This window comes from Fusarium mangiferae (genome assembly GCF_900044065.1).
Source record: "Fusarium mangiferae strain MRC7560 genome assembly, contig: FMAN_scaffold004, whole genome shotgun sequence".
Classification (NCBI taxonomy): Eukaryota; Fungi; Ascomycota; class Sordariomycetes; order Hypocreales; family Nectriaceae; genus Fusarium; species Fusarium mangiferae.
In genome coordinates, this window is record NW_024573924.1 from 1,139,754 (window position 1) to 1,153,527 (window position 13,774).

General features: G+C 50.2%; 8 protein-coding genes across 8 annotated transcripts; 5 read left to right on the forward strand and 3 right to left on the reverse strand.

Moving 5' to 3' along the window:
- Positions 1 to 98: 98 nt before the first annotated feature.
- FMAN_08955 (uncharacterized protein) lies at positions 99 to 413 on the forward strand (the record flags this gene model as incomplete). The annotated part of the gene is made up of 2 exons (XM_041829741.1): positions 99 to 196; positions 251 to 413. 2 exons carry the CDS (start codon positions 99 to 101, stop codon positions 411 to 413), a joined length of 261 nt encoding a protein of 86 aa, XP_041680474.1.
- Positions 414 to 2,916: 2,503 nt separating this feature from the next.
- Positions 2,917 to 4,343, forward strand: FMAN_08956 (uncharacterized protein; the record flags this gene model as incomplete). The annotated part of the gene is made up of 2 exons (XM_041829743.1): positions 2,917 to 3,097; positions 3,154 to 4,343. The coding sequence occupies 2 exons, from the start codon at positions 2,917 to 2,919 to the stop codon at positions 4,341 to 4,343; spliced, it is 1,371 nt and encodes a 456-aa protein (XP_041680475.1).
- A 2,536-nt stretch (positions 4,344 to 6,879) lies between these two features.
- FMAN_08957 (uncharacterized protein) lies at positions 6,880 to 7,544 on the forward strand (the record flags this gene model as incomplete). The annotated part of the gene is made up of 2 exons (XM_041829744.1): positions 6,880 to 6,954; positions 7,023 to 7,544. 2 exons carry the CDS (start codon positions 6,880 to 6,882, stop codon positions 7,542 to 7,544), a joined length of 597 nt encoding a protein of 198 aa, XP_041680476.1.
- Positions 7,545 to 7,886: 342 nt separating this feature from the next.
- FMAN_08958 (uncharacterized protein) lies at positions 7,887 to 8,882 on the reverse strand (the record flags this gene model as incomplete). Its single annotated transcript, XM_041829745.1, has 1 exon — positions 7,887 to 8,882. The coding sequence occupies one exon, from the start codon at positions 8,880 to 8,882 to the stop codon at positions 7,887 to 7,889; it is 996 nt and encodes a 331-aa protein (XP_041680477.1).
- Positions 8,883 to 9,376: 494 nt separating this feature from the next.
- On the forward strand, positions 9,377 to 10,163 carry FMAN_08959 (uncharacterized protein; the record flags this gene model as incomplete). Its single annotated transcript, XM_041829746.1, has 3 exons — positions 9,377 to 9,640; positions 9,702 to 9,950; positions 10,008 to 10,163. 3 exons carry the CDS (start codon positions 9,377 to 9,379, stop codon positions 10,161 to 10,163), a joined length of 669 nt encoding a protein of 222 aa, XP_041680478.1.
- Positions 10,164 to 10,259: 96 nt separating this feature from the next.
- FMAN_08960 (putative DNA-directed RNA polymerase III subunit C11) lies at positions 10,260 to 10,640 on the reverse strand (the record flags this gene model as incomplete). Its single annotated transcript, XM_041829747.1, has 2 exons — positions 10,260 to 10,582; positions 10,631 to 10,640. The coding sequence occupies 2 exons, from the start codon at positions 10,638 to 10,640 to the stop codon at positions 10,260 to 10,262; spliced, it is 333 nt and encodes a 110-aa protein (XP_041680479.1).
- A 581-nt stretch (positions 10,641 to 11,221) lies between these two features.
- FMAN_08961 (uncharacterized protein) lies at positions 11,222 to 11,972 on the forward strand (the record flags this gene model as incomplete). The annotated part of the gene is made up of 3 exons (XM_041829748.1): positions 11,222 to 11,245; positions 11,310 to 11,478; positions 11,539 to 11,972. 3 exons carry the CDS (start codon positions 11,222 to 11,224, stop codon positions 11,970 to 11,972), a joined length of 627 nt encoding a protein of 208 aa, XP_041680480.1.
- A 362-nt stretch (positions 11,973 to 12,334) lies between these two features.
- On the reverse strand, positions 12,335 to 13,620 carry FMAN_08962 (uncharacterized protein; the record flags this gene model as incomplete). The annotated part of the gene is made up of 2 exons (XM_041829749.1): positions 12,335 to 13,123; positions 13,174 to 13,620. 2 exons carry the CDS (start codon positions 13,618 to 13,620, stop codon positions 12,335 to 12,337), a joined length of 1,236 nt encoding a protein of 411 aa, XP_041680481.1.
- Between the last annotated feature and the right edge of the window lie 154 nt (positions 13,621 to 13,774).

A 13,774-nucleotide genomic window follows, 5' to 3' on the forward strand; every position in this document is an offset into this window, starting at 1 on the left:
TTTAATCTCACGTCGGGTATATAGTGTCGAACACCAGAGCAGGGGTTCTCACGAGGACAGACGGAAACGGTGTCATACCTACAAGTAGGGGGGGGACCATGACCGTTTGCGGCACGTCCGGGGCGGGGAAAATAATTGATCCTCGTGAAGCCATCGTCGGACGCGGTGCATACATGCATGCACGCATGCATGTAAGGTATGTAGGTGGTAGATAGTAGATAGACTATGTGCTGTACATACTGTGTCACAGCCTACTAAAACCGGGATGGTTCACCGACACCGCACTCAGCGGTTCGATGGCGGCAGGCTGCATGGCGGATTCTGATGTCTCGGTCAACCTACCAATGAGACAGCTTTCCAAGGAACAGAGTGGTGATGAGACCGGGGGAGCCGCAGATGGTGCAAGATGTTAAGTGGACGATCACACTTGATCGAACATTTCGCGCTCCTTGTTTACCTCTTGACTCTCACTTGTCTTGTAAAAAGCAATTCTGGCAAAAGCCTCACAACGCCCGTCGTTTCCCCTCGCCGCCCTTTTAGCTCATCTTCTTGCTTCAAGTATGATTTATAGTCTTGTCTTGTTTTTTTGGTCAAGTGTTTGATAGGATATCTCGTTGTGTACGTACGGAGTCGAAACAGCCAAAAGACAACGCTCAGCATTCGAGACAACCGGTCAGTCCGTGTGTCTATAGCAATAGTGAATTATGCTATGTCTTGGATAATGGCCTGATGTGAGTTGGACGGTGGCAGACTATCCCAGTCGTGGCTGCATACGACGCAAAAGCCTGCCAGTGGGCAGGACCGATACGACGCGATGCTAGGGCCGGAGAGATCAATCAGAATCAGGACCTCCTCAGCCCGGAGTGCAATCTCCTCAGTTACATACAGTCATCTGGAGCCTGGAGGTGACCGCTTATGATGCCGGGAATGTCGATTGTCTATCACGAGGCTAGTATCCGTAGGTGACAGTTGTCCGAGAACGTGGGTCAACGCGCGAACAGACACTTTCAGCTCAACTAAACACACCAAAGGAGTGGGTTAATTGGTTATCCATTCCAAACTTGCTTCGACCTTCTTCTGCTGTTGGGAATCTAAGATGTGTCCTCTTTCTTGCGGTGGATGCACTGAGTCATCTTCCGATCATATGTACACTCCGTACTGTAGAGAAAAACTGCGAGTTTGGTATGGACCCAGCGGTATGGTTGGCTTAACATAATGTGCTTGAAGTGAGGCGGAAGGGCTTGGACGGGAACCTGCAAGGGATGTCGGGTAACCCCGTGTGGAGCCTGTTAACTTGAGGCGGGATAGTACGCGATTGGTGCCGGTGAACTGGTTCTGGGACAGTCCAAGAATGAACGCCTTTACCAAGTCTGGCTATGATTGGCAGTGAGATCTGACTTGGGGCAGGCAGCGGGCATCCTTGGTGACTGCAGATAATGATGGATTTGAGTGTGAAGGCTGAGCAAATGGATATCGGGCAATAACACCGGGCTCCTATTTCATTTTGCCATCGACATGATCCAATTTCTCCGATAACAGCACATCAGCAGGTACGGGTGCGTGGCTGGTTCTGGGTCCCGAGACCACGTTTTTCTCCAAATCGATCTCTCAGGATCGGGAGAGCTCACTTGATCCATTGGCTGGCAGACGCGAAGTGGTCGCTATCGAGGAGTGGAGATAACTATGCGGTTTTATAGGTGTGACGGGGAGAGAAGGCCTGCATTCTGCACGGTTCGTTCTGTATGCTGCGTATCCACGAACCATGTCTAGCATATCAACCCAGTTTCTCGGTTAGAAGTAACTGAATATGCCAAGGCAGACTGGCTGGTCAAGCAGGATGAGATGGTGGGTGGTGGATCGAAGGAAGGGCGGTGATGTGCTCAATATTGGAATGGCTGATGACTGCTTGAAACATCGGTGTACATGCGTATCTGCGTATACTCAATGTTGTCACTTTCGGTATCCAATGTCATCAAGAAGATCGCACTGTAGCCGCCAGACCTGAGTTTTCTCTCTGGCGGTGTTCTCTCCTCCTGCAATGCAAGGTGCTGTTTGTGAAATCATGCGAGTGACGAGGAGTCGTCAGGCGGTTGAGTTGACTCTGCTTGTATAGGGTAGTGAAACGGCCCGAGTGTTGATCAAAGCTGCTTTTTTATTCTCGGTCCGCGCATCAGTACATTTCCTATCGTGTTTGTTGTATGGTCGTATTTCGACTTTGCGGGAGGAGACGAGAGGAGACGAGAGGAGACGAGATGAGAGAGAAAACTTGTGCTACTGAGCCCTGATGGTGACTGCACCATCAGTTGTGCAGTTCCAAGCTTGCCTGCCTATGAGTGGGAAGCTGCAAGTGTATCACCGACCCCACCATAAGACAGCTCCATCCTTCCTGTTATCCTCCTGCCTGAAGTGAGAAGTAGGTAGGTACCTCAACAGTCGAGGTACAAAATCCGAGAGACAAGGAATACCCAAGGAGGTACTTGCGTATACGAATATTGTACTGCTGCAGGATCAACATCCTCCGGTGGGAGCTGGAGATGACGATAAGCCAGTCACATCTCAACTATCAAAGCATGGGATGGATGTTTTACTAGCCACCTACATACAGTACAGTCAGTACATTACAGCGCAGCTCACACAGCTACGTCCAGGCTCGCGCACGCACTTGTCTATAGTCTAACTTTGCTTTGTAGATCCATCCCATACATTTCCATGACGGGAGACACTACGGCACGATCTCCAAGTCCACTAACCCTGGGCGACCCACTCATTACAGGTGTCAATTGGCATCAACACCAGCCTCCAACTTCAGCTCCGGCTCCAACTTCACCAACAGAAAGTCCAGGTTCAAGCCAACCCCCCGATCCCGATCCCGGACCCGGACCCAGATCCCGACGCCTCCAATGCCTTCTCGATAGCATGCCACCCCCTACCGACGACGAGACGCCGTTCCCCTCGTTAGACCACTCGGCCCTCCATGGCTTCGGTCGTTCTCATCTTTCCCCTGACGATGCCTTTGTGTCGCCTCCTCGAGGGCCGCGAGGCCGGAGCCGAAGACGTAAACGCCCATGGAAGAAGCTGATGTGGGTTAAGCAGTCGTGTAGGCCTCGGAAAATTCTTGTACTGGACAATGGCAGCTAACAATTGAGCCTACAGACCCCGATAACTACACAGATCAAGCGACCTTCCTCGAGAATCTCCAGCGCAACCCTCGTCTCAAGCCATACGACTTCTGGCCACTCGTCGCTGACTCTACGGTCATACTACAGCACGTCTGTTCAGTCATAATATTTGTTGTTTGTTTTGTTGGCATATTTCAGGAGCGCGTGTCTCCTGTTGCTGTCACAAGTTGGAGCAGCTTCGCGACGTTTGTAGGATGGATCCTCTGGGAACGTTGGCTTTCAGAAATTGAGGACACGGACGATCCGAGTCTTGGCGTTGCAGCGAATGTGATGGGAAGGGCCGGTCGGACTGGAAGTCTAAGGCGACCAACCCGCACGGGCAGTATCCGGCGTCCACCTCCGCTCCGGGTCGAGTCGGCGCCGTCTACCGCCGCACCCTCTGCTGTCGCTTCGGCTGCGAGTTCAACAACCAACCTGCATGCGCCCATTACGATGCATCGAGCTCAGTCTGCTTCGACGACCTCCCTGGCCAGTGGCATCACACACACTCCACGAGCGAGTCAGGAACATCTCCCTGAACTCCCGCCCCCCCTCCTGGCAGAAGAAAATCGATATCGACAGAGGATGGAGACAGTCAAGTCTGCGATTCTTATCTACTGCACGCTCCTCGGACTGAGCCCCATTCTCAAGTCGCTAACGCTATCAACATCAAGCGACAGCATCTGGGCTATGTCTTTCTGGCTTCTCGCGATCAACATCTTCTTTTTTGACTACTCTGGAGGTGTGGGCGCCAAGTTTCCAGCATCGCTGTCCACAAATGCTGCTTTGATGGCATCGACTGTACTCGCCAGCCGACTACCATCGACCAAGCAAGTGTTCAGTCTGACACTCTTCAGCATCGAGGTGTTTGGGTTGTTTCCAGTGTTTCGACGCTATGTACGACATCGAAGCTGGCGCTTCCATATCCTCTCTGCCATTCTGCTGGTACTAGGTGCAAGCTTCGGAGTCGGCCTAATACTGGGATACGATAAGAACACAGTTGGATGGCCATGGAAGAGTGGACTAGTGGGCATGATTGTCGGAATGCTCATTGCCATACTGGCTACAGGAGGCTGCAGCTGGTGGCTGATAGGGCTTCAGAAGTACAAGAACGAGATACGAGGACCGTGGGATCCCGCGAGACCCATTATCATGAATCGGCCTCGATGGGATGATGATTCATGAGGCGATATCTTTTTTAGGCATGTAATTATTATTTACTTGTTAATGTATTTGGATTCGGATTTACTGCCCTAGGAAGAGACATTTCCACTCCAGTAACTACATGATGGAATTTTTTTGCAAAGTCGCCGTCTTTTTGAAGTCAAGATCTCTATTTGCATCAATTTTAAAGGAACGACAAATGAGTCCCGCTGTTTAAGCAATTGCCAAACGCACAAGGGAACTTGGCAGGATTTCTATGCTGAGTCAAGCTTTTTGTTCAACTCCACAAGGCTACGCTAGGACGACGACATGGGAATTGTGTCACAGATCGAGAAGTAAGCGAGGATTTAATATCAATCGAGGTTCTGATTGAAGGGATAATCGACTTTGGCTTAGGTTTGGTGGCTGAGATAATTGGAATGAAATCGAAGATGGCAGTTGAGGGAGACTTGACGTTTTGTATATGGTACGTACTGCGAATGGAGGTTAGGTTAGTACCTTAGGTAACTGCAATGTGCGCTATGCAGGCCTAGGTACTCAGTTACTATTATAGATCACATCACTACCCACTTGAACATCCTCTCTACTACTCAGTATGTACACCATGATTTGCTTAGCGAATGGAGATCCATATGTGGTGTTGGCATGATGTGATGAGAGGTTATGTACCTACCTATGTAAGTGCTATGCCGTACTCGCCTGATTCCAAGCCTCGACAACGCGTTACTCCGGATACGAGATGCATGCACTGTTGCAGCCGCTGATCGGGGATGCTGATCTGGCCCTGCATGTGAGGATGAAGTCAAAAGAAGAAAAAGCAGCCGCCAGAGATAGCTACAGCAGTATTCGTTCGTTCAAGCATCACTGCGTTTCGTGGAGTTGCACTGTCTAGACACCTCCCCGAATTAGAAGCCGACATCCACCAATAGCAGCGAGGGAGAAGGAAGATGTTTTGTTGGGAAGCATTGGATCCAAGCCAATTTATCCGTACAAGGCCGCTAAAAAAGTCCTGCCTACCTACCTGTGAGGCACTGAGGAGGCACTTTGGGACGACGCGTAAGTGTTTGTATGCAAGTACGCGCATGCACAATGCGTGAGGGGGCAATAAGCTGACGTTGATGAATGGGCTTGAGGATGTGAAGATGACATCCAGAAGAGACAACAGCAAACAGTAACAGTAAGCCAGCTCAGCCTTCAAGGTTGCCACGATTGATTCAGTGTGTGGGAGCTGCAGAAGCTGAGATGGTGCTGCATATCATGTTCTCATCCTGGTCTTTGTGTCGTTTAGTGGCGTTTCATAGCGTCAGCATGTTGACCGTTGTTTATACATAGTATGCATGTTTCTTCTAATATCTAGCCCTATCTTGTTCTGGGTGGTATGCTCTGTAAGTTTAGTGAGAGAACACATAAGTGATAGAAAGCAAAGGAAGCTTCTCGTTGAAAAAGAAAAAAAGAAAAAAAGGAGTAAACAGACGAAAGGAGCAATGTTGATGCATGAACTACCTGAGCATCATCATCAAACCTTAATATGGAGAAATAAAGTTATGGTAGGCTCCTTCGTATTCAATACATACCGACCTACATTCGACGTACGCATGTTTCTAGATCTGGAAAGACATTGACTGTTGTGATGTTGTCCGGGGCAATAAATCCCTAGTTTCGAGGGTAGCACCAATTTAGACTTCCCCCTCCTCTTCAAACATGCACGGATGCATACCAAGAAACGCCATGGGCAAAGATGGCGTCGCCCCCAAACGGCAACCGGCACAAACAAGGCAAAGAGTAGCAGATTTATTATAGGGGATGAGAGAACTAGAAAAGACATGGATAAACTCAATTTTCCTTGCTCTGGAAGTCGCTGCCGAGCACAAAATGACGCTTGTTGGAGAAGATAACGGAAGATACTCCATACCAGAAGAAAGAAAAACAAGTAGAGTTTTATGAAACCTCAGACGATGACACCCGACAATTACGGGAGTTGTGAGAATGTTACTGAAATATGGTGATTGACAGGCCATTAGAACTCTAACAGCGCTGTAGACCCACCGAAAAAGGTCAGCGCCTATGCCGCAGGACTCGGCATGATTGGTCGGTCCAGGCGTTTTATGTACAGTACACAGAAGGTTGGTGTCGGCTTTTCGGGGTTTTGGGGGGGAGGGGGGGGATTGAACCAGGGGTCCAGGGGCACCTCTGCAGCCTGAAGCTGTGCTAGAGCTTAGCATTGGATCAGGATCAGGTCAATGGTCACCCCAATAGCAGCAGCTTAGCCTGTATTCGTCCGTAGTCCAGCCACTTGTTGACGTCTGCTGTCTGTCACTATTGACTGGGCTAATAAAGTATCGGGACTTTTTGAGTTTGCAAGACTCTACTACATTGTATATAAGGAGGTGATGCCAGCCTGTTCCGAGACTTGTCTTATTTGTCTCCTGTACATCCCTCTCGTTGAATTGAATTGAATTGAATTTGCACCTGTCTAGTCTAATCGTTGACTTTATAATTCAAAGCTCTCCCGCTTTCGCTTTCACTCAATCGTTTATTAGTTACAGTAACATTCAAGATGAAGGCTACTTTCTTCCTCGCTGCCGCTGGCCTCGTTGCCGCTCAGGACTTCGGTGGTCAACCCGAGTGTGCTGTAAGTCGCCCTGAGCCAATGGAACACGTCCATCCAATGACAGCACCCGACTAACACCCATCCTACAGCTCAAATGTCTCCAGGAGAACATCCCCAAGGCCGGCTGCAAGCTCGAGGACACCGCCTGCCAATGCGCCTCCGATTTCCAGGAGAAGCTCCTCCCCATCATCACCCCTTGCTTGACCAAGGCCTGCGAGGCTCAAGACCTCCTCAAGGCCCAGTCCGCTGCCGCCGAGGCCTGCAAGGAGTTCGCTAAGACCGCCGGCTCTGGCAAGCCTACAGCTACCTCTGCTGCTGCCACCACCGGCGCCGTCACCGTCAGCATCGACACTTCCGTCACTGGCTCCGCCAGTGTCCCCGCCATCTTCTCCAGCATCCCCGAGGAGTCCACCGCTGTCCCCGTTACTCCCCACCCCGGCAACGGAACCTCCACCAAGACTCACGGAGCTTCCACCCCCAGTGGAACTTCTGGCTCTGGTTCCGGCAGCGAGAGTGGCAGCGCCAGCAGCGTTCCTACCGGTAACGCTGCTGCTGTTGCTGGCCCTGCCTTCGGTCTCCTCGCTGCTCTCGGCGCTGTCCTTGCTCTGTAAGAGAGCTCTGATACCTGTTTGCGTATATTTTCATCTTCGCCACGGAGCATTTCATGGGACGCAGTCAATTGACATTTACGATACAAGGAAATTAATAATGCGTTGTTCAAAGATCCATGGATAGTGTAACACTTCTCTTTTTTTCTTCTTCTCCCAGGGGTACCCATGGTTGATTAGCTTGCCATCGAGAGTGATGGGAAAAGTAGTAATAGACATGTACCAGCTTAGCTAGTAATAAACAAGCATTGAACCTATAGGTTTTCAGTTGATGTATATCTATCTATGCTATGATTCGTAGTGATGATGATGATGATGTATCCGCAGTCATTCGTCCAGGATCTCTCACAACGGTCCAGCTCTCACCAAGTCTACATCAATCAGCCACGGTAGCTGTATAGGTCTATATCTGATATCCATAATCGCCGCGTTGACAAACAATGTTTGTTTCCCCTGAACCACGCGACTGTCACCCTGAGTGAGGTCCAGGTGTGCAGCTCTTTGCTTGCTCATCTCGATTAGCTTCACCCTCGTTGCATTGGCCTCTTCCTCGTTCTGCGTCACGCGATTTGGTCGTAGCCCCTTGAGCCCGACTTTTCTTAGCAGTTTCTCATCAATGTCATTGTCTTTCCATGTCACATGATGCGTCCCCCAAGCTTCATGAATATGGCCGAAGCAGTGAATCTTGGGTCTGGCCCGGGCAACAGCGGCACGGAGATCGGGACAGCCAGCGTGGGACCCAGTCATGCCTGCAAAGTCGCAGACACCTTGTGGAGGACCGTGAGTAATGACCACATCGGTTTCCTCGGGGATGTTGAAGTCGTGTCCGTTGTCATATTGGAATGCCCAGCCACCATACGAAGGAGTCCACGGACTCGCATACACTTTCAACAGAGCGCCATTCTGCAGGGTAAACACATGAACGCCCTCTGTCAAGTACCGAACACCATCTTTCTCAGCCTCCTGAAGAATAGTCTTGACCTTGTCGAGCGTGTCCGCTGGACCACCAAACTCATTGATCCAATAATCATCATGAAGCGCCATGTCATGGTTGCCTGCAATGACCAGCTTGAGAGGGGCATTGATAGACCGTAACACGGAGAAGGTATTCTCGAATTCAGGAATTGTCGTTCGCTTCGTGAGGTCTCCGCAATGAATAGCCACATCAGAAGAGGGAAGAGGCTCTCTCCAACCTGTCGTCACACGCGTGACATCCCCTTCGTTGAGCTCATCATCAGTAGTAGGTCCGCCTTTATTCTTGGGCTTTGGTTTCGACCCATGCGTGTCGGATATGATCAGGATGCGGGTCTTGACATGTTGTGCAGCAGGTGTTTCGGACATTCTAAAGAGAGTTCAAGCCGGTCATGGGAACGCAATATTTATGTTGAGTTTGAGCGCGTCAGGAGACAGAAGCGTTATTATCGAGAAAAGAGTGGATGGTGCTTTCAGCCGCAGGAGTAATTGTATTTCAGCAGATGATAATTGTCAATATAAATTTGAAAGAATAATGCTGCCCAGTTTGTGTTTGCGGATTTCTGTTTACACTGTCAGAAGGAACCTTTCATGTATACTAAGAGCCCAGGCTGACGTCGATGTTTATTCAGTGCCTCCCAAGGACAGAAAAGACGAAGCCTAGCGTCCGCGTTGTCTTGAAGAATGACATTGCAAGGGCATGAGAAGAAGACGTCAAAGTACATAGAAATAGAACCAAGTAAGAAAAGTGTCACCCTGTACAGTATTCAGAATTGTACAGAGACTGGGAGGAATTGGAGTCGAGTATTAACAAGCTCCCTATTCTTGACTTTTTCCTTTCTCTTCAACTGTCAAAATGGAAGATGTGGGCCTTTCACCTGTGCGACCTCTACCCCAAGTGCACTCCCCCAAACATAGCATCAACATCCTCCTACATCCATATCACCACCCTCACCCCTGATCTCCACATTCCACTGTTCGGAAGTAGTCTTTCTCGATACAGCTCCTGGAATATGGCGACGGGAGATTCTCAAGACATCCCAATGGGATCGCCTCCCGAACCGCCTGCCGAAGAAGACCGAGAGCCCAAATACGGTGGCTATTCACGATTCGAGGTTGAGCTTGAGGTTTGTTTGCTCTCTCATTTAGTAGCGCCATGAGCCCATAACTAACAGATATCACGCGCAGTTTGTTCAGTCCCTCGCCAACCCGGCCTACCTCAACCACCTTGCCTCCCAGAAGCTTCTCAGCCAACCCGCCTTTGTCGCATATCTTGGCTACCTACAATACTGGAGCAAACCGCCATATCTCAAGTACCTAACGTACCCCGGCCCGACACTACGGCATCTCGAGCTCCTCCAGCAGGAGACTTTCCGACAACAAATTATCAGCCCTGATGTCGTGAGGGCACTGATGGAGGAGGGCATGAAGGCATCAGTCGATTGGCACCGAGAGAGCTAGAAGGTCCCTGCCAAGCTGAACAGGCCTTCGCAGGACGATACGAAAGGCACGAGTAACAACAAGAGGAATCAGGATGGCGCTGTGAATGAAAGCATGCCTGATACTCCTCGAAAGCGAAAAACTCCACGCAAGAAAAAGAAGCATTCCGTCATCAAGAACAGTGCGACGCCTGGTGGAACAGATTCTTAAACACCTCTAAAAGACAAGTATGATGGCACAACTCCATTTCTCCTTGCACAAAGAAAATCCCTTCGCCACGAAACCCAAAGCAATCCTTCCCCCAACTCAGTTTTCTCTCCACCGGTGACCACAGGTCATGCACTTGTAAAAGCTCGTCATGGGCTCATCAGCACTGCGAATCTGGACCTGGAAGAATGCCGCCTCATCTCCCTCGCATCCCTCGTTAGGGCACTGAACACGACCCTTTTGCGCATTGTCCCAGGCGCCAGGACCGCCAAAGACATCTTCCTTCTCGACACGCTCATACATACGTCGCGAAAAGACGGGCTCGGTGATGTGATGTTCGAACGGGCAAGTTCGGCATTCGAGACGGTTGGTTCGTGTACTTGTGAGGGAGACGGTGAGGATGTTTGCGCAATGGGGGCAGACTGAAGTGTGTTAATTTGGAAGAGGCGCATCAATTTTGGGGCTCCTACAGAGCAGCATGATGACGGTTACTACGCTCGTGGGCGAGAGGAACGGTTTAGTTGGTTAGGGACGACGTTGGTTTGCTTAAGATGGGCCCTCTTATTTGGTAGTTGTCGTGGATTGAGGTGCGATTGAATAGACAAACGATCTTGAATTGAAGATGGAATGACTACCTTTTTTTTTTTATCTAACCGCAGAAGCATGAGGCTGCCTGACTTGATCTGGTTGGTCCCACTATCGCCCAGGCTGGTCTGGCAGTTCTAGCGCCATCCCTCTCCCCTCTCCCCGCCATTTCCGCCTGAGCTCCCCTGAGGTAGACTTGGATTAGGCTGGGCATCACAGTGCCCCTCCAAACACCAACGAAACATGAAACACCCAAAACCTAGCACAGTCCATATTCACTGCCTCCCTTAAGCCACAACGACACAACCAGCCTGCGTATCCTCCGTTTCTCACCTACGGAAATTCTTAGAATACTTCTGAACTACCAACGGGGTTTGTCAGATTCTTCAGCGCTTGACTTCGTCATTGTCAATCCGAACATCTAATACCCCGCTCTCGCGTACTCCAACTTGACTTGATATTCAACAAATCTCAACATGGCTGGAGATGAAGAGCACGATGTGAGTTACATCATGCTTGGCACAAAATACTCCCAATAGATCGGCGAATTAACACGCTCTGCAGGGCGCCACCGTTCAGGAAATTCTGATCGAAGCCTGCCGCCGTAACAACCTTGATCTTCTCAACGACTGTCTTGAGGACAAGTCCGACGCCGAGATCTCAAAGCTCCTCAACGAGACCACAACTGTCATGGGCAACCATCTCTACCACGAAGCCGCCTCCCGCGGAAACTGTGCGCCTCACATACCTTCACACATGCGCATGACCCAGACGAGCTAACCCACCGCCTCAGACGAAATTATTGACCACCTTCTCGACCAGCCCGAATTCGAGTGCGATCCCATCAACCGTTCAGAAGGCGACACACCTCTCCACAGCGCTATCCGTTGGATCAACTCAGAGCCGCCCGCGCAGCGACCCTTCGGCAACGCCCTCGTCGAGATGATGCTTGAGGCCGGCTCCAGCACACGAGTCAAGAACAAGGCCCGTCTAACCCCCTACCAGCTTGTCGATCCTACAAACACAGAACTCCGCGAAATCATTCAGAAGCATGAGTATGCGAATCAAAATGCCGGAGACTTCATCAACGTCAACAACTCGGCCGGCCATAGTGGAGCCGTGCTCGATGTTCCAGACGACAGTGACGACGATGCTGAATTCAGTGGAAGTGATGAAGAGGAGAGGGCTGAGTGGGAGAGGAGGCGGAAGGAGAAGCAGCGCAAATAGACGCGCGATATGGCACGTTTGCACGAATTCAAATATAGAGGTTGCTTCACAATAAGACGAGGCAAACCAGTTCATGGGTGGATATAAATCATCAAGTCTCAGAGCGATAGAACCTAAGAAGCTTACGCACAGGTGCAAGAATAAGCATTTCTCATTTAAGGTTATCGAAAAGGGGGTATAAGCGTTCTAATCAGGTATATGGTGCGGTTTCTTCTCCATCGTCTATCGTTTCTTCGTATGCGCCCTTTCTACAGTACGGGCATCAAAGGAGTGTACTTGAGATCAGGAACCAGCCTGAGCCCTGGACAAAAAGAGAACTGCACGGCTCCAATGGTTGGTTCTCGCATAAGACCCGTTACAACTTATACTAGTAGCCAAATTGCAGTTGCCAACGCTGTTGAAGCCATCATGACTTTGATAGGTAGCACATGGTTTCCGAGGCTCCTCTCAGCTACGATATAACTGACGTCCCTGAGCTTCTTCTGTGTCACCTCCGATAGGGTGCCAGATTGGGCGAGCTCGTTCATTTCATCTCCAAGTTGTCGCAGAATGTTAGTTGAGCGACCCTTGGGGCACATGATTACCTCCCAGCCTCCACCATTAGGAATAATGAACGTGGACTTCTGGTCGTCATAAGCAAAACTATATGCATCGGGGCATATAATCTTGGCTCTCTTGCTGTAGGCAGATGGCTTGCAGACATCTGGGTCGTGGTACTTCCCTACACAGCAGTCCTCATCAGTTCCGTACGCAGCGCATGCACTGTTACAGGGGGAGAACTCTGGCCGTTGAATGTCGTCGTCTGGATAAGGATAGACGCCATCCCCAGGCTTAGTGGGTGGAAAAGCAAGGTATTTCCATGGGCACCAGCTTCGGGCATTGTCACTACTGACTCGAGTTTCAAGTGGGACGGGGTATGATGAGTTTGTGTAATATGTTCCCGTCTGACTGCTGGCGTAGATCCAACTAGGTGTCGCAATGCAGGCGCAGTTGGTCAGATTCGGCGGAATGAATGTTGTGTTCTTGGCGGGTATGTAGTTGACGCCCATCGGGAGATTGTAGCCATCAACCAAAGAGAGATCGTAGAAAGTCTGCTTCCCATGCAAACCACCAGCCAGTGTGAATTCAGCGAGTGTTGCTGGTGTTGAACCCTGTCGGCGGTTAGCATTATACGATTCTTGTTCCCGCACAGAGTACTTACACTGGCTTCGCAATCCAACATCCCAAAACAATCTCCAGTTTTGCAGGAACACGAATCACCATTTACAGTACAATTCGTACGACCCCAGACGCGACCTTGCCAATCCCATGAGACCCATAGGTCTTTGCTTTTCCCTTGAGCGAGCTCGAATCCTCCAGTTCCCGGGCCTCTGCCGGCCTGTGTTGCAATGCCGGGCCAGATTGTTGAGTCACATTTGTTGGTAATGGTCAAGGGAATTGTCCTGTTAGGATCTTTTGGTTCCCCTCGGTTCGGAGATCTAATTCGTCCAGGGAAATGCAGAAGATCGTCGTGTGAACCCTTCGTGGCATCTTGTGCCCCTTCCGCCCCTGCGGCGCTCAGAAGAATCCCGACGGCAACAACTGGTACCAATACTCGACAAAGTGAAGAAACGCTACTCGCGCCTCTACGCCTCGACGAGGATACCATCTCACGACCCGAGAACTTTATTCCTACCAAGATGAAGAAGTTGAACGTGGGAAATTGAGACTGGGATCCAATAAGCCTGCCGAATGAAGTTGCCTCAGATCCAAAGTATCAAAAAACAATAATAAGTGCTAACCAGTCGTGATCATAACGCTGA